Raw genomic sequence first — 22,788 nt, forward strand, 5'->3', positions numbered from 1 at the left:
TGGATGAGGCAGTTGAGGCCAGTTCATTGGCCATATTTAAGAGGGAGTTAGATGTGACCCTTGTGGGTAAAGGGATATGGAGAGAAGGCAGGTACAGGATACTGAGTTGGATGATCAGCCATGATCATATTGAATGGCCTACTCCTGCACCTATTTTCTATGTTTCTATCTCTGGAGGGAAATGTTCAGCCGACGGTTCGGGTCCACACCTTGCAGGTGGACTCCAGGCAGTTTCCCTCCACTGATGCTGCCTGGCCTGCAAGTTGCTCCAGCAAATCTTCTGCTTTTTGCTCCGGGTCCCCGCATCCGAAGTCTCTTGTCCCAGCCCAAGCGCCCAGTCTGACGCCGCAGACCCCGGCCAGGCTGTGTCTCGCCGCTGCATCCCAAGCGGCGGATCCAACTCATGGAAAGGTGGTCGGTAAGTCCCGGACTTGGTGCACATCGAGAGGATGGGCGGTGGCTGCTTTGTCGGTGCAGTTCAGCTTCACGTTTAATCTGCAGCGTTAATGGGTATCTACAGTCAATATTAAACAAGGCGCATCCTCACTAAATGAAGTGGAAGGATAAACAAGCCGTGGCTCAGCGCCAGGCGGAGCTCGACTCCTGGCCGCCTTTACGACATGTTTTTGCGACAATGCGGGAGGGAGTGGGCGAGGCCTGTTGCTAGGCAATGCCGCAGGGCCGATTGGCCGCCATGCTGATGCTGTGTGGTCACAGGGCCGCTCTTAAAGCTAAGAACCTACCCCTTGTCACTGCCATTCAGTTTCCCCGCCGCACCCATTTCACCGAGCGCTCACTCGGCCGCCCTCACTCGCCTTCTCCTCATCCACCCTTCGTCTCTGGACCGGCAGCTCGGCTGTTGCCCCGACGTTTGACCACCATGGCAGAGCCGAGTATGGCAAAGAGGATGGTCTGGGTGGACCTGGAGGTAACTTGCTTTGCTGCTCGAAAACTCTTTCAATGCCAAATCTTCCGGTCAGCTTGGAGTCTGGAGAGCGAAAGCAAAGTTTCATCATCCACTTAGTGCATAATTTGTAAAAATATTTATTGTACCCCGAGCTAGTAATGTAATTGTTTCATTAAGTGGCTTTTCTTGAATCGTTCCGTGTTTTAATTAAGTCACATTTAGGCCCTTCCGGTTTTTATTGACGGATTTTTGCATTTAATCTCATGGGGGAAAGAAATGTATCTTTTTGCAGAGATGGGGTAAAGCTAAAACAGTACTGTATATAGTGACATTTGTTTAATTCCCCATTTTCTCAGTAGTAAAATCACAATGTATTTACTATAAGATGTCTTGAAAATGTTGAAATTCAATTCAACAGTGATTTAAATGAGGGAAGATTATTACGCTTGGAACTGTTGTCCTGCATATGTAATGTACCAGAGTGATATAAATTCTCCAAATTACTTTTATTGCTGGTGAACTGTTTAGTTGATTATGGAGGTGTTCGATGTAAAATGGCCACATGGCACATGGCCACATTATTAAAAAGAACTGGGATATGAAAGTGAATTAAGAGAGAGTTAAACCTAAAGATTCAAGGTATCTGCCCCAGTTGGAAAAGTTTAGTGATGTACACAGCTGGGAAATTAATGAAGGAGATACACATGAGAAGTATCTATCCAGTTAAAATTGGTTCATGTACTGAGATTGTAAAATTGAGCAAGCATATTTTGCTCTACACTGCAAATGAAACATTGTCATGTTGTACTTAATGCTGCAAATAGTGCTAATAATTAAAGGATTAATATGATTTTTTTTTGCTGTGGAGCTTGCGAAAAGGGATTACATGCTTGGAAGCATTTTTGGAAACTTTCTAGGTTATCAAAGGAGTATTTCACTTTATAAAGATACTCATTGCCAATGTGGTTCTACCGGGCTTTTACTATCCATCAAATCTTAATTTGTACTATGGTCTGATAATTTCCTTTTTTACCCAAATAGCTGACCGGATTGGATATAGAAAAAGACAAAATCATAGAAATGGCTTGCATTATAACCGATTCAGAATTGAATATATTGGCTGAGGTAAGGTGCCTAAAAATTGACAGGATTCACCTGATAATTGTGAAAGTTGTCAAAATTTGTATTTTAATTTAATTTAACACTGAATCTTTAGTATTTCTTTATTGTCAGGGTCCAAACTTGATTGTTAACCAACCAAATGAGCTCCTGGATGGCATGTCAGAATGGTGTGTGGAACACCATGGAAAGGTATAGTATTTCCCACTAATGTTTACATTGGCAGTTCTGCACAGCTAACGTTAAAGTCTCTGCTCTTTTGATCCTGCCAAAAAAATTCTGCTTCCTTTCAATGGAAGACGTATTAAATTTTGTTTGCTATACTCTTACTTTGGTTTATATGTTGCTTTTAATGATTCGTTGAGGTTCAAAAAATAGAATGAAATCTTTTCTCTAAAAATTGAAATATTGTACTTCAACATTATCTTTGTACATTATTTAAACAGCTTTGATATCTTTGAAGGATTTTCTGTGATATCCTCTGCGGTATTGTGGACTAAATATCTTTTCACTTTTCAAAACTATTTTGAAGATCTTTATGAAATGTTGTTATTTGGCTAACCGACATCTTGATTTCAACTTTGTTCCACAAGGTAAATTGAAACTAAATTTAAGTAAATATTTTTTGTGAAGTACAGTTGTGATAATTGCCATTCTTTGTTTTTGGGGAGATAGAAATAGACGCATTTAGTCTTGCAACAAAAGTACAAATATTTGAATTCAATATCACTTTCCCAAGACAAGAAAATAAGGGCCTGAAGAGGCTACCATGCCATAAAGCCTAATTTTTCATTCAGTATGATCATTGCTTATCTTTGCCAGCCACAACTATTCTGTGTCATTCCCCATACTCTTTGGTTCAGTCTTTCAAATATTGTCTCTAACTTAACGTGTAATGATATACATACTTTGCATCTGTTTTCACCAAGGAGAAAGATTGAAACAGTGAGATCAATGTGCAGAATACTAATATGCAAGGGCAGTTTGAGATTAAGAAGGAGGTACACTTCAAAAGTGGATAAATCCCCAGGACCTAATGGGATCTTTCCTAGATTATTAAGAGAGGAAGTTGCAGGAGCTTAGACAAAAATCTTAGAATTTTTAGTCGTATGGATTCAGAACTGACTTATTGATAGAAGACAAAGGGTTATGGTAGAAGGACAATATTCAGGCTGCAGGTCTGTGACTAGTGGAGATCCATAGGGTCCTATGCTGGGGCCTCTGTTTGTGATGTATATAAATGTAGGCGGAAAGGTTACTAAGTTTACAGATGACACCAAGTATTGTGATAGACTGTAAGGAAGTCTATCAAAGTATACAGCAGGATATGGAACAGTTACAGAAATGGCAGATGCAGTTTAATCTGAGCAATTGTGAGATTTTGTTCTTTGGGAGGCCAAATGTAAGAGGGACATAGGCACAAAATGCCCGAGTAACTCAGCGGGACAGGCCGCATCTAGAGAGAAGGAATGGGTGATGTTTCAGGTTGAGACCCTTCTTTAGTAAGAGAGATATGGGTGTTTCCGTAAATACAGCACTCAGTAGTGAAACTGAAGGTCTCCATACTTCCAGGTTATTTTCGTTTTTTATGTAATATTCCCATTGTTTCATATCCTGTATTTTAAGTAGTATAGATCATGGTGTATAGCCAAAATAATGAGATGAAGCAAAAATAAATAAATCTGTTTTTACAATTAAAATATCAGATATGTCCCTGTGTTTTCTTGCCTATTTTGTGACATTTTTCAAGCAGGATTTCATCAAATCCTTGGGCTAATTTATACCAGAACGATTACACAAATTTTAAAAATTACGTTTTGATCACAAATTAGTGCAAAAGGATCATGGGTGGGCCCGTTTTTAATGCTGTGGTATTTTGTTATAATTTAATAACTTTCAAATTTGGCCACCCATTTCGCAGGTTGCTATCTTTATTTATGGAAACGCCCATATACAATTAATGACATTACCCTTAACGGCATTGATGTACAGAGGAATCTTGAGATCCAAATTCCTAACTGCAGAAAATGGCAATACGAGTAGAGTGGTAAAAGAAGGCATATGGTATGCTTGCCTTTGTTCATCAGACCATTGAGTATTAGAATCGGGGATCCAACTCTATAAGAATTTGATTAGGCTGCATTTGGAGTATTACGTACAGTTCTGGTTGCCACATAACAGGAAGGATGTGGAGACTAGAAAGGATGCAGAGGACGTTTACCAGAATGATACGTGGATTAAGCTACATGGAGAAGTTTGACAGACTGATTGTTTACTCTGGAATTTTGAATGTATTAAATTTTGATCAAATTTTCAGGGAGACTTAATAGAAGAATATACAATTATAGAAGTATAGATAGTCAGAACCTACTTACCAGGAAGGAAATATCAAATACTAGAGGATATAGCTTTAAGGTCAAAGTTTAAAGGCGATGTGCAGGGCAAATTTTTTTTGCAGTGGCGAATGCTTGGAACGTGATTCCAGGGATGGTGGCAGATCATGGTGCTTTTAAAAACCTTTTGGATATGCATATAGATATATGGGGCTGGAGGGATGCTGATTATGTGCAGAAAGATAAGGGTTGGTCTTTTTCACAAACCTTGTGGGCCGAAGGGCCTATTCCTGCGCTATTCTGTTCTATGTTAAAATAACTGGAAGCGCATATCTTTATTATAGTAAAATCCCGGCCTTTGGCGTGGGTTTGGTGTAAAAAAATAATAGAAATGGATATTGAATGTTAATTTTAGTATCAACTGTACAAGGTTTGTTCAGTTCACTGATGTTTAAAAGTTGCCACCGAACCATGACGTTGCTGTGGCTGTAGGTTTGATTGTAACAGTGAATAACTATGAACTTTGCCAAGAATTTGTACTTTTGGCTTTGAAACAGTAAGTATATATACTTTGTGATTTATTTCCTTTTAGTCGGGTCTCACACAGGCAGTGAAGGACAGCAAAATCAGCCTGCAGCAAGCAGAATATGAATTCCTGTCCTTTGTACGTCAGCATATCCCTCCGGGCCACTGTCCTCTTGCAGGTATGTTTGGGCAGTTAAATTATTCTCTAGCTTCCATGGGTGTTCTTATTCTGCAGTGCCCATTGTTTCATTTATTTAAAATAAGTTTGCAATTAGAGTAAATATGAACTCTTCATAATCATACTTTATTAGCCAAGTATGTTTTGCAACATACAAGGAATTTGATTTGCCATATAGTCATACTAATAAAAAATAACAGATCACACAAATTACATTTTAACATAAACATGCACCACAGTGACTCCTCCACATTCCTCGCTCTAATGGAAGGCAAAAAAAAGTTCAATCTCTTCCCTTCTTTGTCGTCCAGCGGTCAGGGGCTTCGAGCCTTTCGTTGACGGGACAATCTTACTCCCTTAGCTGGCGGCGGGCCTCCTCGTCGGGGCGATCAAGCTCCTGCATCGGGGGGGTGGGGGGAGAATCTCTGCTCCCCTGGGCTGGGTGATCTGACCCCGGGTCGAGGCGAGTCGAACGTCGTGCGGTTTTGGAGCTTTCCGAGACTGCAAGCTCCTTGATGTTAAAGTCCGCAGGCCGCGGTTGGAGCATCGATCCCAGGCAAGGGATCGGCTCCGATGGCAAATCCACGTCCCCGCGGTGAGGCTCAAAGTCAGTCCTGGACAAGGCCTCCAGCTCCACTACGTTAGGCCGCATAGCGACCGGAGATACGACCCGGAAAACAATCGTATCTCCGGCAAGGTAAGAGATTGAAAAAACGTTTCCCCCTGACCCACCCCGCCCAACCCCCACATAAAACAAACCAGAGGACATTAACACAAACTTTTTAAACACACTAAAAATAACAAAAAAAAGACAAAGGACAGACAGACTCTTCAACTCTTCAAGCAATCAAGACAAGGAATCACATGGGTAGTAAAATAATTGTCTTGTGAAATAACTTTTCACTTCAAGGCATAGCCCTTCTCAAAATGTTTAATGTGAAAGTAATTCTAAAATGAATGTTTGGAAGAACCTATGATTTTGAATTCTGACCATCCTCCCTGTGCTCAGTTTGAGAGTGTAATTGGTCAGTTATTTTTTAAATTATATTAGATTCTCAGAATTGCTGAGATATGCTGTCACATGGTACATGTCTTTCAAAACGAGTGGAAAGTTCAAAGGGATGAAGTGCAACAGCAGAAAATTTTATGTTTTTAACTTGCAGGAAGTTCAGTCCATGCTGACAAAAAATTTCTCGACAAGCATATGCCACAGTTCATGGAGCACTTGCATTACAGAATAATTGACGTCAGCACCATCAAGGAATTGTGCAGGTAAAATTTTACAATTGCCAATTGCAGATCATCGCTGCAAAGTGTGTTGCTTACAGCTGCACATAAACTAAGACCATTCAGGTTGCAATTGATGGCTGTCAATCAAGCCCTTGCCATACTGACTTATCAAGATCCGTGATAAACATTAATTTCTTGTTCACGGATAGACTTTTAGCCCCTTAAGCCTATTCCTTATATTCTTTAAACCAAAGCTAGTATATGCCCTAAATCCATCCACTTGCCATGCTTCCGTATCAAACAATCTCATGTGATCTAGAAAAACCTTCTAATTTTAAAACTTAAAACTTTTTGTGGGGGAGTTTAGTCTTAAGTGGTAGGATGTGGGAGGAAAACAGATCACCTGGGAGAAACCCATGCGGTCACAGTGAGAATTTGTAAACTCCACACAGAGATGGAACCCCAGGTTAGCATCGAACCTTGGTGTCCCATCATGTGAGGCAGTGGCTCTACCAGCTGCACCACTGTGCTGATTTTTGTAATAGATGTTTAAATTAACCAGTCTGGTTTTCTTGCTTCCTGAAAGTATAACATATCTGCCATTTTTTCCCTAATGTAAGTGGTAGTATTGGTCAAGGACTTCTGTACTTGCAAATTCAGCAAAATATGTTGCTTTGAGAGTAACATTGGCACTTGGGTTTCATAATTCTGTCTCATTTTTATTCAGTAGTACTTTTTCCATTTAAAAAAAACCTGCATATCTCTCCTGTTCCATCAGTTGGAGTTGTTCCTAAACCTGATTTAGGTTTGATAGAACTAAGTTCATGTTTTGTTTTAGACGCTGGTACCCAGATGAATTTGAAGATGCACCAAAGAAGAAAGCTTCCCATAGGTAAGTAGTGCCCACATTTACTATTTGAATAAATACAATAGAGCAAGTTTGTTTGTTTGTTTAAAATGTTGCCTCTTTAATCAGTTCAAACAATACTGATGTAATACTTAAGGGCGGCACGGTGGTGCAGCGGTGGAGTTGCTGCCTTACAGCGAATGCAGCGCCGGTGACCCGGGTTCGATCCTGACTACGGGTGCTGTCTGTACGGAGTTTGTACGTTCTCCCCGTGACCTGCGTGGTTCTCCGAGATCTTCGGTTTCCTAGGTTAATTGGCTTGGTAAGTGTAAAAAAAAAAAAAAAAATTGGCCCTAGTGGGTATAGGATAGTGTTAATGTGCAGGGATCGCTTGTCAGCACGGACTTTATTTTTGCTTTCTGAAACTATTTAAAGGTTTGGGAGCTGGACAAACTCATTCCACTGCTTTTATATTATAATGTATTGTGAATTTTGGATAATCATGGTTATCTTTGCTCTGTGATATTATGGTTTTTGCTTTATTTTGCATTTATTTTGCAGGAAGGCAGAGTCAAGATAACATAATTGGGGCATTGAGTGTAAAAAGATGAAATTAAAATTAATAATGTAATGGAAGGGCTGTGCTTGGCTGAGTGCAGAAATGATGGGAGGGAAAAGGGGGAATATGATAACCGCCTAGAATGTGATGGCTTTTTAGTTAAAGTAAACTTTCAAAAGTTGAAAGTACCAATCTTGTGTAATCTTGAGTTTTTGGAATTTAGATTTTTTTTAAGCATATTACTTTTCTTTCAAGAACTCCCCTAAAATGTTATTACTACATTAACTAATTCTGGTTTAATCTTTCAGAGCATTGGATGACATCCGTGAGAGCATCAAAGAGCTGCACTATTATAGGATGCATGTATTTAAAGAAAGCAAAGCAGAGGAGAAGAAAAGAAAAACACACTTCGAAAATGGTGATAAAACCAAGCGAGAGAGTCAGAATCAAGAGGCTAACTAAGAGACACAAACAGCTCTCCCAACTTATCTGAAATGTCCATTTGCCCAATACTTGCTCTAAGCTGGGGCACTTAAATATGCAATATGATTAGTGACAGATAAAAGCAACGACTAAACCTGTTTCTGTTTAGTCTTGTTTCAATTGTTTTTTTGAGCAATTGCTATGAAACCATAGCAATTGACTCTTTTCTGTTTTAACTGGAACCTTTAACTTTTAGACGTTAGCAGTTGTATAATTTAGAACACTGTTGCTTTAAATTTGAACATTGCATAAATCTTGCATCAACTAATTTTCAGGGAGAGAGGGTATTTCCTTAAGCTACAAACTACAAAGAGTAGTGCATGCTCAGTGACTTGTTAGGTTTTTTTTGGCTGATCCCAAGATGCTTTATTTTTTAAATCATGTGTTGACCATGGATAAGGACATATTCCGATTACTGGGGCCTTTTACATTAATGGTTTCGCTCAGCCTCAGCTTTGATATATGCAGTGTAACTTAAAGAAAAAAATGTTGAATGTAAACCATTTTTATTCAGAATTAAACTCTGTAATAACAAATAGTGTATGTGGGCTTGAATATCACACTGACTGTGTAAAAAATATACAACAAAAAACATGAACTATAAATTGTAAGATTTGTGTCCAACAGGTTGGGAAGCATTTTATGTTGCTGTTTCAGCTTAATGGCCTTTTGTCAAACAATATTATTTAATTATGAACTAACCTCTTGTGGACAAATATGTCAATATTTTTAAATGAATACAAGGTACATGAATCTTTTGGGAAACATTTTATTAAAGGATTTGGAAGTGGGTGGAAAGTATAATTTGAGAGAATATGACCCCAAAATAGCGTGTCTATTTTTCAATGTGGCCACTGGTGTGAAAGCACTATAGTGCAACTAGTTTCCTAATTTAGTGGCAGTTAGTTGGAAATTAATTGTATCAACTCGTGTGAATGGAATGATTTAAGCAATTTAAGTGCCAAAACATTATCGGTAGGCCAATAATAAAATACTAGATGTACTGAGGCGTGAAAGATAAGTACTTTCATTAAATCTCTGTCTCTTGTGGTTGCTGCAGTGAAAAATGGATGAAATATTTTGGGTTTGTTCTCCCACTTCTATTTTAGTTTCATACTTTATTCTCGCATGTACGAATTTCTTAAACTATTGCAATAGTTGGACTTTCCCTCAGCAAGCCCGAAAACTCTGGAGAAAGAACGGTGACCGGTAAATTCCACCACGGTAAATTTCACCATGGTAAAATCCACCACCACGTGACTCGATTGTAGAATTTTGAATTTAACTGTTTAATACACACTTTAACTGAATACACGGACCATGGCTGCAACATTTATCACATCCGAGAAGAACAAACGTAAGCTTTGCGATGAAGAGAATCATATATACGAAAAGCATGGAGATAACAGTAGCAAAATCTAGACATATTGGCGTTGTGAGCGTTTTTATAATGGTTGCCGAGCTAGACTACTTACAACTGCAGTGAACCAGAAGTAATTTTTTCATCGGGCTCCCATAATCACTCAGCAAGCGGTGCACACGTTAATGCCCGAAAGGCAGTTTATTCAATGACGAATGAAGTAATGAAAACGGGCACAGTATCTTCACGGGAAGTAATAGCTACTGCTGTACAAAATCTCGATGAGGAAGCACAATCACAGTTGCAAACCATTCCTGGACTTTCACGTAACATACGTAACTGGAGGCAGCGTGCTTTAGGAATCCCAGCGCTTCCAACTTGTAGGTCAGGGTTTGAAATTCCTGATATAGTTAAGTACTTAGAAAATGGGTCCTTGTTTTTGGCCTTTGACAGTGGCATTGATGACCCGTACAGAATTTTATTTTTTTCCTCGGAAAAAGGCTTGGATGATTTAGAAAGCTCTAAAAATTGGGCCTGTGATGGAACTTTTAAGGTATCTCCTAGTTTGTGGTGTCAGTTAGTGACACTACATATCATCATTAGAGGGTCATGTGTGCCCTGACTATTTGCCTTACTTCCTGACAAAAAAGAAGCCTCATATCATCATCTTCTGTCTGCTGTGCGTGATTTAAGGGTAAATTGTCGACTTGTCTCATGGACTTTGAAAAAGCTCTCCATAATTCATTTGTTTCTGTATTTCCGCATTCAGAAGTAGTTGGGTGTGTTTTTCATCTCGGACAGTCTTGTTGGCGGAAGATATGTGCACTTGGTGAGAGTATGAGATACAACACTGATGAAAGTTTTCAGCTTAAAATTAAGTGTTTTTGCGCTTTAGCATTTTTTCCAATTGAAGACGTTGTCAATGTATTTGAAGATTTGTCTGATGATGAAGACATCCCTTCTGAGTTTATCACTTATTTTGAGACTACATACATTGGGATTGTAAGGGGACGCGGTCTTCGTCGACGAAGAGAAACCCCACAGTTTCCTATTCAACTCTGGAATGTACGCGACCGCGTTTTAAATGACTTGCCAAGATCAAATAATTCCGTAGAAGGGTTCCACAATGCTTTGCGCTCATCGATAACATCCACACATCCAAATTTGTGGAAACTGTGCACTGCCCTTAAGGCTGAGGAAGGATTAAGCCAGACAAAAATTGCACACATTCGACGTGGAGACTCAACAAAAAAAAAAAGACCTATCAAATTATTGATGCACGACTTAAGAAGCTAGTTCAAGATTATCAAAATGAAAACCCTCTGCAATTTTTAAGAAGTACTAGACCAAGTGCAGACCCGTTGGGTCTGTTCCCCCAACGTGCGGTTGTGGGGGGGGAGGCGGCATGCAGCGTCACACACTAACTATCCCCCCCCCCGCACTCACGCTAATTACCCCCCTTGATATTATATTAATATTATTAATTTGCTCCTTTTACCCCATAACCACCCTATCTACTGACGCATAGCCCCCAACTTGCAGTCACATCTGGGGGGGGGGGGGGGGGGGGGGTAGAGAGTGAGGGCAGAGAGAGAAGGGGCAGAGACAGAGACACAGAGAGAGGGGCAAGAGGGATAGGGTGGTGGAGAAGAGGGAGGGTGGGTGAGGGGGAAAGGTGGGGGAGAGAGAGGGGGGGGTGAGGTGGGGAGCATAGAGGGTAGGGGGGGAGAGGTTGTGCTGAGGGGGGTGAGATGAGGGTGGGGAGGGTGGAGGGAATGGGGTAGGGGTGCGAGGAGGGGGGGGTTTAGGGGAGGGATGGTGGGGAGGGGAGAAAAAGGGAGAGGGGGGGAAGTGGAGGGGATAATGGAGAGGAGAGGGGGGGGGAGAGGAGAGGGGGGGAGAGAGGAGAGGGAGGGGGGAGAGAGGAGAGGGAGGGGGGAGATAGGAGAGTGGGGGGAGTGGAGAGGGGGGGGTAGAGGAGGGGGGGGGGAGTGCCTTTTTACTTCAACCCAAACCCAAACAACCATTTGCAGGCAGTGCTTTTTTACCTCTAACCATATTTTCATTTTCAAACCAAATTAAGGGTACTCACAGGGCTGTAGACATTTGTTCAGTGTCATTCAGAGCTCAGAGTGACAGAGACTAATTGACAGAGCTCCATCTTGCAGAGATTAATTGAGGCACACCACTTCCTGGATTTATAGTCCCTCCCTCCCCCCTGCCGCCAGCGGGGGCAGCAGAGAGAATGGGGAATTTTGTAAAAACATTAATATCTCTGTCATTATTCATCGACGGGAAAAATCCTCGGCACACATGCGGCGGAGGGGGGCTCTGAGCGAGGTGGCCAAAAATGACGGCCGTTGGTGGTGGCGTTCTCTCGGAAATCGCAGCACAGAAGGCCAAAGCGGTCAAGAACAGAGATTTAGTAATAGATTGCACGCAATTTGTCTTAAGAGAATTTTCTTTAAATAAATTGAACTTTTTTTTTCATAACTGCTTTTTTAATGTACTCACTGTTATTTTTTATCCTAATGTCAGAATAAAATGTGAGCTAAAATTTAATATTTTTCTTTCTTTATCCCAAATTATATTATATTAAAAATTTTGCGGTGGGAGTTCCTTTTTTTTATTTACTCTGGTGGAATTTACCATGGTGGAATATACCGTGGTGGAATTTACCTAGAACCGAAAGAACAAAGGGAATGGTGATCTGCACTAGTTTTGAACCTATGCAATTTTTATTTGTAAACTCTGTTGCAAAATTACATTTTAAAAGGTTAATTTGACTCCAGCTTCCCATTGTACTGTCACGATCCACCACCAATAGGCAAAAGCTGCAATGAGGAGTAGATAGTATTACAAAAAAGAATGTACTCTGCAAGCTGAAATTCCTTTAAAGTTGAGCAATGTTTTGGTTCAATAATGTCAAGGATTTTCGTTCATATCTCCCTTACAACAACATTGTGCTGATTAAATTAAATCATAAGACCACTTGTTATTTAAATTTAACTTAAATTAAAATAACAAGTGGTAGCAATGTTACAAAATTTTGAGATTTTAAAAATCAAGTCTGTAATTTATCCCATCAGATAAAGCATAAAAATAAGTTTAATTTGACACCTAATTCACTTTCATATCTCAAGTATTTAAACAGTTATGGCCATTTTCATACTCGGAAATGAGCATCTTGTTCCCTATTGATTTTCTATGGACATAACAAAAAAGTTGTGATCGTGAACAGTCAAAAGCCCATAACTTTCTTAAAAATTAAGAGAACTGAATGAAATTTTCAGTTATCATAGATTGAAGCATTCTGAAACAAATATAAAATAATCTTACTTGGATGACCTGAAATTAAAGCATATAATTAGTTAGTTACCTAATTGTAGCTAATTTCAGACTTCAATTACTAGATCTAAACATCTATCCATTTCTTAATAAATGATTAACATTTTTAAATAGCTTAAATGTCCAAATAATATTCACAAATAATTCACAATAAAACATGATTTTTAAATCTCATTTACATTAATTTATAGGCCAAATGGAAGGAATTCAGTGTTCAATTGCTGTAAATAAATGCCCATTTAAATCAGCTTTCCAGTGGGTCCCTGTGGAACGCGCTGGTTTAGAACGTTCACATTGCGGTAGATTTGTGCCCTCAAATGCCCAGAAAAATACTGCGCGATATAATGGGCCCAAAATGAGCTACTCGCAATATTAAACTTTGTATAACGGGATCTTTAGAAGCCCTTTTTAATGTAAAAATATACAACCTTCCTTCAGTTGTCTGCTTTATGAGACCCTGCGGTTGCTGGCGGTCGCGGGTTTAGAGATTGATTTTTAAACCACTATAACTATTATTCAAGGCCTTTAAACCTAATAATAGCTTTTGCGACGGGGTCTTCCAGCGATTTTTCGTTAATAATTAACTAGGCTGAACATCTTCGATTTGAACAGCCTAGAGAAAATCGCGTTTTAAACCCGCCCCCTCTAAACGGCGCCAAAATCGCGCACACCCGCAGCGACAGATTTTCAAAGACGCTTCAGGTAGGCTTTGCAACATACCTACAAGTGGTCTTTTCAATTTAATTAACTTAAATTTTAAGTAATAAGCAGCTTTACATTTATATTGTTCATGCAATTTAATTGCAGACTAAGCAAAACATGCACAAATTTGATTTTTCAATATGTAGACCTTGGAATAGGCATCCATTTTTGAGAGAGTACAAACTATGTATTTCCAAAGTATATCAGGAAATGTAGCTGCATTCTGTGTGGTTCTGCAGTGGCAGGCCCTCCGTTTCCATGACGACGGTAGCCTGGCCCAGGGCCACAGGCTTCACTCGGCTCAGCGGCGCTCTTCGGGTGAAAGGAGCAGCCTACGTTATTTCTCCGAAGGCGAAGCTGCTTCTGCGAGGGACGGAGTAGGTGCAGGGACGTCGCCGCCCTCGGTGAGAGCGAAGTCGGCCCGTGCATCGGTTTTACTCGTTCAGGGCAGAAGGCCGCGGATTGTGGCTGCAAACTGTCAGCTCACAGATAAGTAATTGAAGGAAATTAAATGTGAAATCGACCCTCAGTGTTATGTTGCTGTCAGATCTGGGCAGTGCACGAAGCCAGCAATGGGAGTTGTCCAAGTGTGACAGTACCATGCCTGCAGCATGGGCTGTTATTGTTTATTTCACTCTATTTGTCCTTTAAAACTGCGGTCTTCTGTTTTACTAAATTGTTCTGCTTCAGCATTGCCAGAATGCTGCCTGGATTAGGGGGGTATTTAACTCCAGGGAGACGTTGGACAGACTTGAATTGCTTCTCAGGAGTGTTGAGTTTGAGGAGCGTTGGACGATAGAAGTATATAACATTCTGAGAGGCACAGATTGAGGAGACAGGATCTTTTCCCCAGCATGGAAAATATCAAATACAGGAAGGCATAGCTTGAAGGTGAGAGGAGCAAAGTTTAAAGGAGATGAGCAGGGCATTTTTTTTACACAGAGAATGGTGGGTGCACTGGAATGTACCAGCAGGCGTGGCAGCACACTTTAGGGTGGCATATTGGCTCAGCAGTAGAGTTGCTGCCTTACAGCGTCACAGACCCTGGTGCTGTCTGTACAGAGTTTGTACGTTCTCCCTGTGACTGCTTTGGTTTTCTCTGGGTGTGCTGGTTTCCTCCCACACTCCAAAGATGAAAAGATGTACTGGTTTGTAGGTTAATTGGCTATGTAAAAAATTGTAGATGGTCCCTGGTGTTTAGGATGGTGTTAGTGTACGGGGTGATCGCTGGCTGGCTCGGACTTGGGTCAAAGGATCAGTTTCTGCACTATATCTAAAATCTAAAGAGTGGTGCTGGAGGCAGATAGGGTAATGTTGTTTTAAGAAGCTTTTAGATAGCACCTGGATATGCTGGGAACTGAGGAGTATGGATTATGTGTGGACAGATGAGATTAGTTTATCGAGGCGTGATATTTGGCACAAACATTGTGGGCTAAAGGGCATGTTCCTGTGCTGTTCTATGTTCAGTGCAGACATGTGGTGTCATAGGGATATTTCTCTTTTGCAGTCAATGGCTTTTGGATCAAGTTTTCATTTGGATATCGGAGGGAGCTAAAATTAACTTCCAGCTGGCATTAAAGTGTAATTTTGTTTCTGCATTTAATGCATGTTCTGCAAAAAAAATGTGGGATTATCCCTGAGTAATGCTTTGATACTTCAGTGGAGTCACATTCTTGAGGCTGAAAAACTAAAGTCGGGCAACCTCTGTGAGAGAAAATCTATTCCTTTACAGAAACCGCTTAACATACTGGGTATGACCCTGACCCTGATTTGAGCTTTTAAAACTAACTTGCCTTAAACAGTATAAAATCTGAAGATGAATAAGAAGACCATCTTAAGTTTGAACCATATTATGATGTTCTGGTATTTTCAGTCTCAGAAAGATACAGCAGAAAACAGGTCCCTCAGCTAATCAAGTTGTGCTGATCATCAACCATCTGTTTGCATTAGATAATCCTGCATTAATTCAATTTATTTTCTTTCCGCATTCACTGCAAGGCAGGAACGGGGTACTGATTGGGGATGATCAGCCATGATCACATTGAATGGCGGTGCTGGCTCGAAGGGCCGAATGGCCTACTCCTGCACCTATTGTCTATTGCCTATATTTTACTACTCACTGACACATTATGAGTGATGTACAGTGACCAATTAATATACTAACTAGCCCATCTTGTGATATGATAGGAAACTGGAGCACCCAGATAAAACTCTCAGTCACAAATGGAATATGCTAATTCCACACACAATACCAAAGGTCAAGATTTATCCCTGGTCACTGTGAAAAGGTAGCTCTATGAGATGTGCCCAACAGCATTCAGTCTGCGCTGACAACACCATCAAATTTTAAAGTGGTGCGTTTTAGTTATAAACATCCCATCCCAATTTACCTTTCATATTGGGATAAATTTAAAGTGGCAAATGAACCACATGCTGGTTCATGCAGAGGAAATCCACAAGCTAGGACTGGCAAACTGCATACAGACAGTACTGGAGGTCAGGATTTTGATTGAGATTCTGATTAGTTCATTGCTCCATGCACCAGGTGTAATAGAAACATAGAAATTAGGTGCAGGAGTAGGCCATTCAATATGATCATGGCTGATCATCCAACTCAGTATCCTGTACTTGCCTTCTCTCCATACCCCCTGATCCCTTTAGCCACAAGAGCCACATCTAACTCCCTCTTAAATATAGCCAATGAACTGGCCTCAACTACCTTCTGTGGCAGAGAATTCCAGAGATTCACCACTCTCTGTGTGAAAAATGTTTTTCTCATCTCAGTCCTAAAAGATTTCCCCCTTATCCTTAAACTGTGACCCCTTGTTCTGGACTTCCCCAACATCGGGAACAATCTTCCTGCATCTAGCCTGTCCAACCCTTTAAGAATTTTGTAAGTTTCTATAAGATCCCCCCTCAATCTTCTAAATTCTAGCGAGTACAAGCCGAGTCTATCCAGTCTTTCTTCATATGAAAGTCCTGACATCCCAGGAATCAGGCTGGTGAACCTTCTCTGTACTCCCTCTATGGCAAGAATGTCTTTTCTCAGATTAGGAGACCAAAACTGTACGCAATACTCCAGGTGTGGTCTCACCAAGACCCTGTACAACTGCAGTAGAACCTCCCTGCTCCTATACTCAAATCCTTTTGCTATGAATGCTAACATACCATTCGCTTTTTTCACTACCTGCTGCACCTGTATGCCTACTTTCAATGACTGGTGTACCATGACACCCAGGTCTCGTTGCATCTCCCCTTTTCCTAACCGGCCACCATTCAGATAATAGTCTACTTTCCTGTTTTTGTCACCAAAGTGGATAACCTCACATTTATCCACATTAAACTGCATCTGCCATGCATTTGCCCACTCACCCAGCCTATCCAAGTCACCTTGCAGCATCCTAGCATCCTCCTCACAGCTAACGCTGTCCCCCAGCTTCGTGTCATCCGCAAACTTGGAGATGTTGCATTCAATTCCCTTGTCCAAATCATTAATATATATTGTAAATAGCTGGGGTCCCAGCACTGAGCCTTGCGGTACCCCACTAGTCACTGCCTGCCATTCTGAAAAGGACCCGTTTACTCCTACTCTTTGCTTCCTGTCTGCCACATCAATCCACATCACTCTATCCACATCAATACTGAACCCCCAATACCGTGTGCTTTAAGTTTGTATACTAATCTCTTATGTGGGACCTTGTCGAAAGCCTTCTGAAAGTCCAGATATAACACATCCACTGGTTCTCCCTTATCCACTCTACTAGTTACATCCTCGAAAAATTCTATAAGATTCGTCAGACACGATTTACCTTTCATAAATCCATGCTGACTTTGCCCAATGATTTCACCACTTTCCAAATGTGCTGCTATCCCATCTTTAATAACTGACTCTAGCAGTTTCCCCACTACCGATGTTAGACTAACTGGTCTGTAATTCCCCGTTTTCTCTCTCCCTCCCTTTTTAAAAAGTGGGGTTACATTAGCTACCCTCCAATCCTCAGGAACTACTCCAGAATCTAAAGAGTTTTGAAATATTATCACTAATGCATCCACTATTTCTGCGGCTACTTCCTTAAGTACTCTGGGATGCAGCCTATCTGGCCCTGGGGATTTATCGGCCTTTAATCCATTCAATTTATTCAATTCATTATGAATTGATGGAATTTCTTGTTCAAATGAAGCTCTCAAGATTGAAACTGGCTCACAGGAGCTTTGAGGCAGCAGCTCTGCTTGCTGCACCACTGTGTTACCCTTACTTTTGTGACGTTTTACTAAAGAACTGATATATATCAGGCTTCTTGATTACATTCCCGAATAGCATAGATCCAGGTTTGTGATTATGTCGATTTGTTCTCCATTTTAGCCTCCTCCAATTCCCACTACCAAACAATTACCAACACATGTCACTAGGTTAATCCTATTATATGTGCTTTTAAAAGGTCCAAGGTGCTGGAGAACAAGTCAGGCAGCCTCTCTGGAGGATTGGGATTGGTGACGTTTCGAGTTGGGACTCTTCTTCAGAACTGACCTGAATTGTCACTCATCCATGTTCATCAGAGAAACTGCCTGACCCGCTGAATTACTCCAGCACTTTTTTTGCCAACCAGCATCTGCGCTTCCTTATGTTTCCATGTGCTTTTAGCTTTTTCTCATTTTGTAAGTAATATCAGACAATTACTTGCTGGAATTTCATACGTTAACATGCATTGATACTTCACGGTGCAGAATGTCTCCCCCAAGTGATAAAACCAAATTACCCAGACATGATCGAACCTTCACAATTAAAATTAGCTAATTAGTGTGCAGTTAGTGATTACTTTTTTAAAGTAAAGTCTCCTGTGGATTAACTAATTGTGAATTATAAATCCAATAAGTAGAAAATTCTAGGTATAACTGCTATGAAATTCACTAGGCACTAATAGTCGCCTCGGCGCAGAGGGAGAATAAGAAGGGAAGAGACAAAGACTTAAGACTTTTGCTTTCCATCACAGTGAGGAGGTGCCTGGTGAACTCACTGTGGTGGATGTTAATTTGTATTTATTGTGTGTTTTTGTCATTTTTACTATATGTAGGACTGCAAGGCAACGAAATCTCGTTCAGACCACAAGGTCTGAATGACAACAAAGGCTACTTTGACTTTGATAGCAGTCTGCATTAGAATTTAAATAATAACATTTTTCTGGTGACTAAATAATTCAATCAGAAAATGCAATTTTCAAGTGGATTATTAGTTTACGTTATGAACTTCCAGTTATAGTATATTGTATCTTTTGGGATGATGGATACAAAAAGCTGGACAGGCAGGATCTCTGGGCAGAAGGAATGGGTGACTTTTCCAGTCGAGATCCTTCTTCAGCCCTCATGTTTTCTTACCTCAACAGAGAATGAAACATGTCTTCACCCTCTATTGTGTCATTAAGATGGGGAGAAATGAAAGTTGAGGGCAGTGACACTTTATACAAGGATTGTAAAGTCTGGCCAGGAGGGAAACGAACATGGGACTGGCGAGAGACAGGAACTCAGGTGAGCAGAAATGTCATAATTGCATAAACAATTGTAACCAGCAAAATGCAGTTTAAAATAGCAGCATTCACATGTCGTCTGTTGGCAGAGAACACAAAATAATTTTGTTTTACACTTGAGTAGAATTTCATGGCGAACAGTGTGCTAAAAACAAGCTTATTAATGCCCATATATGTTTTGCAACATTTCCAATTAAAACATTTATGTTAAATTCAAGGTCTTGCACCTGATATTGCCTTTAGTCCTTTACTATAATGTCACCTCATTGCCAGACATTCGTTTAACCTTTTGCTGCTACCCTCTGGAATTGCTTCCCAACCACCTTCTTCCTTGCTTTCAGAAATCTTTTTTGCTCAACCTCTTTCTCAACTCTCCTCTTGTTTCCATTTTACCTGATGTTCCCTTTCATATTCAGTCTCTAGTATTCTGGTATCTCTGATACAATATTATGTAAATGGTTAAAGTGCACTTGAGTGTTCTTTAGTTATTTTCTGATGGCTTTTGTTTAGAAGACTTTAACTGTTCTTCTGAACTGTTCTTTAAAGGAATGTAGAACGGTATCAAACAGAAAGAGGAGCACATGGTAAGAATTACCCCAATTATACATTCACTCAGCAGCTTTAGACCATTCTCATTGAATCTGGCATCCATGAAAGTGAAAAGATATTCACCTGCAATCTGCCATACACACTGACTCTGGAGTGGCCTGGCTTCCCAGTTTGACAATCTTCAGCACTGAAACAATATTAACTAATATCATATTAATATTATACAATATTTCAACAGGGCCTCTAAGATGACATCACTCACAGCACCAATATTCTTATTTGTCACAAAGTGCTGCAGTAACTCAGAGGGACAGTCAGCATCTCTGGAGAAAAGGAATTGGTGACGTTTCAGATGAAGACCCTTCTTCAGACTCATTTGTGTTCTAAAGAAGGGACTCGACCTGAAATGTCACCCATTCCTTCCCTCCAGAGATGCTGCCTGTCCTGCTGAATTACTCCAGCATTTTGTGTCTATCTTCAGTGTAAACCAGCATCTGCGATCCTTTCTACACATTCCTATTTGTCAAGTAGAGTGAATTTGATAGAAATAAAAAGATTATTCATAACTAAAGTGATTTATTTTAATGACACTGGAGCTCGTCTCCTAAATGTTCCCATGTTCTTGCAGCATCGTCCTGGAGTTCAGCCAGCTGATGTTAATGAAATTGTAAATAAAGGTATCCAAACACTTGTCATTGGAAGGGGGATGGAAAAGGCATTACAAGTAAGTACATTTTCCTTGTTGAACAAAATAAACGGTCAAGCTGCACATGTTTGTGGTTTTTAACTCCTTTTTCGTTTTTTGAAATCCATTGTCTCTGTATTCAATCAATTCAATAGACCATTTTTAGTTTTGGTGATATGTTTATCATTTATGTATTGACCATACATATTGAAAAAAAAATCTAGCTAACTACCAAGTCTTAATATTTCCCTAACAATCGTGAAGCTGATGGTGGCAATTAGCAATCTCAAACAACCAGAGTAAAACAATGTTGATCTACACAAAATATGTTATTGTTCCATTAAAAACAAAATTCCCACATGACATTCTCTGGGGAGCCACTATGTATTTGCTTGGATCAACCTGTAGATTGCAAGTGTTTATAGATTGAAACTGAATTATGAAAGGGTGTGTGCAAACTGTCATACTCGTGCATCTTTGCCCGATCCTCCCTTTGCTCCACCTTACCCATTTTCTAGTATCAGAGTATTCACTGACAGCTGTGCATCAGCCAATTAGATAGAGGTGAGGTACAGCAATTGTTATTGTACAGCAAAATTAATTTACTGGAAACAATATATCATGTGCCTGGTAATAATTTCCAAGAACATATAGGTAATTTATCCAGAAAACTGCAATACACACAGTTCAGTCATGAATGATGGACATAAAATTCATATCCAGAACTGTGGTCAGTAAGCTTGATTGACAGGGGAATTACCTAATTATTTCTCCTTTGGCAGGTCATAATGTTATCATTGAATAGTGGCTCTGACATCAGCAATTAGTGGATTTGAGTCCCACCCACATAGTTGCATAATCTGGACAGACATTTCAGTATGGCACAAGGGAATGCAACATTGTCAATTGCCATCTTAGATGAGGATGATATCTTGGACCAAGGCCTGCCTGTGTGTAGATTTTGATAAAACGAATGATCTCAAGATGTGATGAGGGACTATGAATAAGTTTTAACTTTTTAATCAAATTAAATGATACTGTGGTATCTTGTGACTCTTTTGACTTTTTGAATAGTGTTATTCAAAATTAATCCTTTAAGCATCAATGTGTTTTTCTTTTTTTGTATGAATATCAATTTTGGCATATTTTACACATCAGATCCACATTTAGATTTGACCTAGTGTGGTAATGAGTGTACATTTTAACAGATGCCGTTACTGAATCTAATTTACTGTGTGGGTTGCAGGTGCCTGAGGAGACACTGGCTTTCATCAGAAGTAAGGGCATTCATGCCTTAGTTCTGCAAACGGAAAAAGCTGTGGCACAGTATAATAAATTGGTGAAAGAGGGGGTTGCTGTTGGAGGAATCTTCCATTCAACCTGCTAAAGTATCCTGTTATTACACTTCATGTCTTGATTTTACCAAGAGAATAACTCACTTTGCTTGGTTGCCAAGGTTAAGCATTCTGTTGTAATTTTTTTAATGTAAGATGAAAAATTGATGACATATGTGGACTGAAAAACTAAAACAGATACTGGTATTTCTATGACAATCTGACAGTTTCATTCCTAGGAAACCTTGTGTTTAAAAAAAAAAGAATATTGTCAATAGGGAAAAGGTTAGGGCCTGAAGAGTTCCAGACTCGTAATAACAAAGTTAATTTAAAAAAAGTCTTATTAATAGCTACAAATGTATTATTTGTTGCTAAAAATATAAAAAGGGTGAATGTAGCGTTGTCTAATTGCACAATAGAAATTATTGTCAATTTCCCAGTGACCACCTGCGGTGAATTCTTTTTTTAAAAAGACAATGGTGGCTTATTTCTGCCAGGAGGGAGAGGTTACATGAAAAGTTTTTTTCCCCCCCCGAGACTTTTTTTCAGGTCAGCTTTTGATTCTGCTTGTCATTTTCCAAAGTAATTTTGAAGTAGTTCTCTAATTCCCGTTTGAAATTGTCTTATAACCAAATCGGTCAGCATAATACAAATAATTTCCCCTGATATTCAATTTGCAATATTAAAACATATGCTGGACCATAACTAGCTATACTAAAAGATGGTTGGACATTTCATGCAGTCAGTATTTCATAACTTCCACTTCAAAGATTAATTCAACTGTAATGAAGCATTATGTAATTTCTATTTTCTATTTGATTGGCTAATAAACATTCCATGTTGTTTACTGCTTAAACATGCGTTGAATACTGTTCTATCACATCTAGTCACTTTGCATGTGTTGGATTATAATCAGTACTAGAAATTTGGGACATCTTCAATATATCTCAACGTACAGATATGTAGATTTAGTTTTAAAATGGAAGATTCCTCAAATAGACTCTTCATTACTAACATAACCAAATGACCTACATTTCTTTCCTGCATCCCACTGCTAATTTGAAAGTCAATGGATCAACTATTTGCTAACTGCCTTCATTGGTAAAC

General features: G+C 39.8%; 2 protein-coding genes across 2 annotated transcripts; both read left to right on the forward strand.

The window, feature by feature from the left end:
- The first annotated feature begins 629 nt into the window (after nt 1-629).
- On the forward strand, nt 630-8,805 carry rexo2 (RNA exonuclease 2). Its single transcript, XM_033049905.1, has 7 exons — nt 630-928; nt 1,949-2,032; nt 2,141-2,218; nt 4,952-5,063; nt 6,226-6,334; nt 7,131-7,184; nt 8,007-8,805. The coding sequence occupies exons 1-7, from the start codon at nt 671-673 to the stop codon at nt 8,158-8,160; spliced, it is 849 nt and encodes a 282-aa protein (XP_032905796.1). The 5' UTR covers nt 630-670; the 3' UTR covers nt 8,161-8,805.
- A 4,875-nt stretch (nt 8,806-13,680) lies between these two features.
- LOC116991255 (mth938 domain-containing protein-like) lies at nt 13,681-22,537 on the forward strand. The gene is made up of 4 exons (XM_033049719.1): nt 13,681-13,995; nt 18,973-19,114; nt 20,291-20,386; nt 21,594-22,537. The coding sequence occupies exons 2-4, from the start codon at nt 18,983-18,985 to the stop codon at nt 21,732-21,734; spliced, it is 369 nt and encodes a 122-aa protein (XP_032905610.1). The 5' UTR covers nt 13,681-13,995; nt 18,973-18,982; the 3' UTR covers nt 21,735-22,537.
- The last annotated feature ends 251 nt before the right edge of the window (nt 22,538-22,788 follow it).

The sequence above is a fragment of the Amblyraja radiata genome, chromosome 33 (genome assembly GCF_010909765.2).
Source record: "Amblyraja radiata isolate CabotCenter1 chromosome 33, sAmbRad1.1.pri, whole genome shotgun sequence".
NCBI lineage: Eukaryota > Metazoa > Chordata > Chondrichthyes > Rajiformes > Rajidae > Amblyraja > Amblyraja radiata.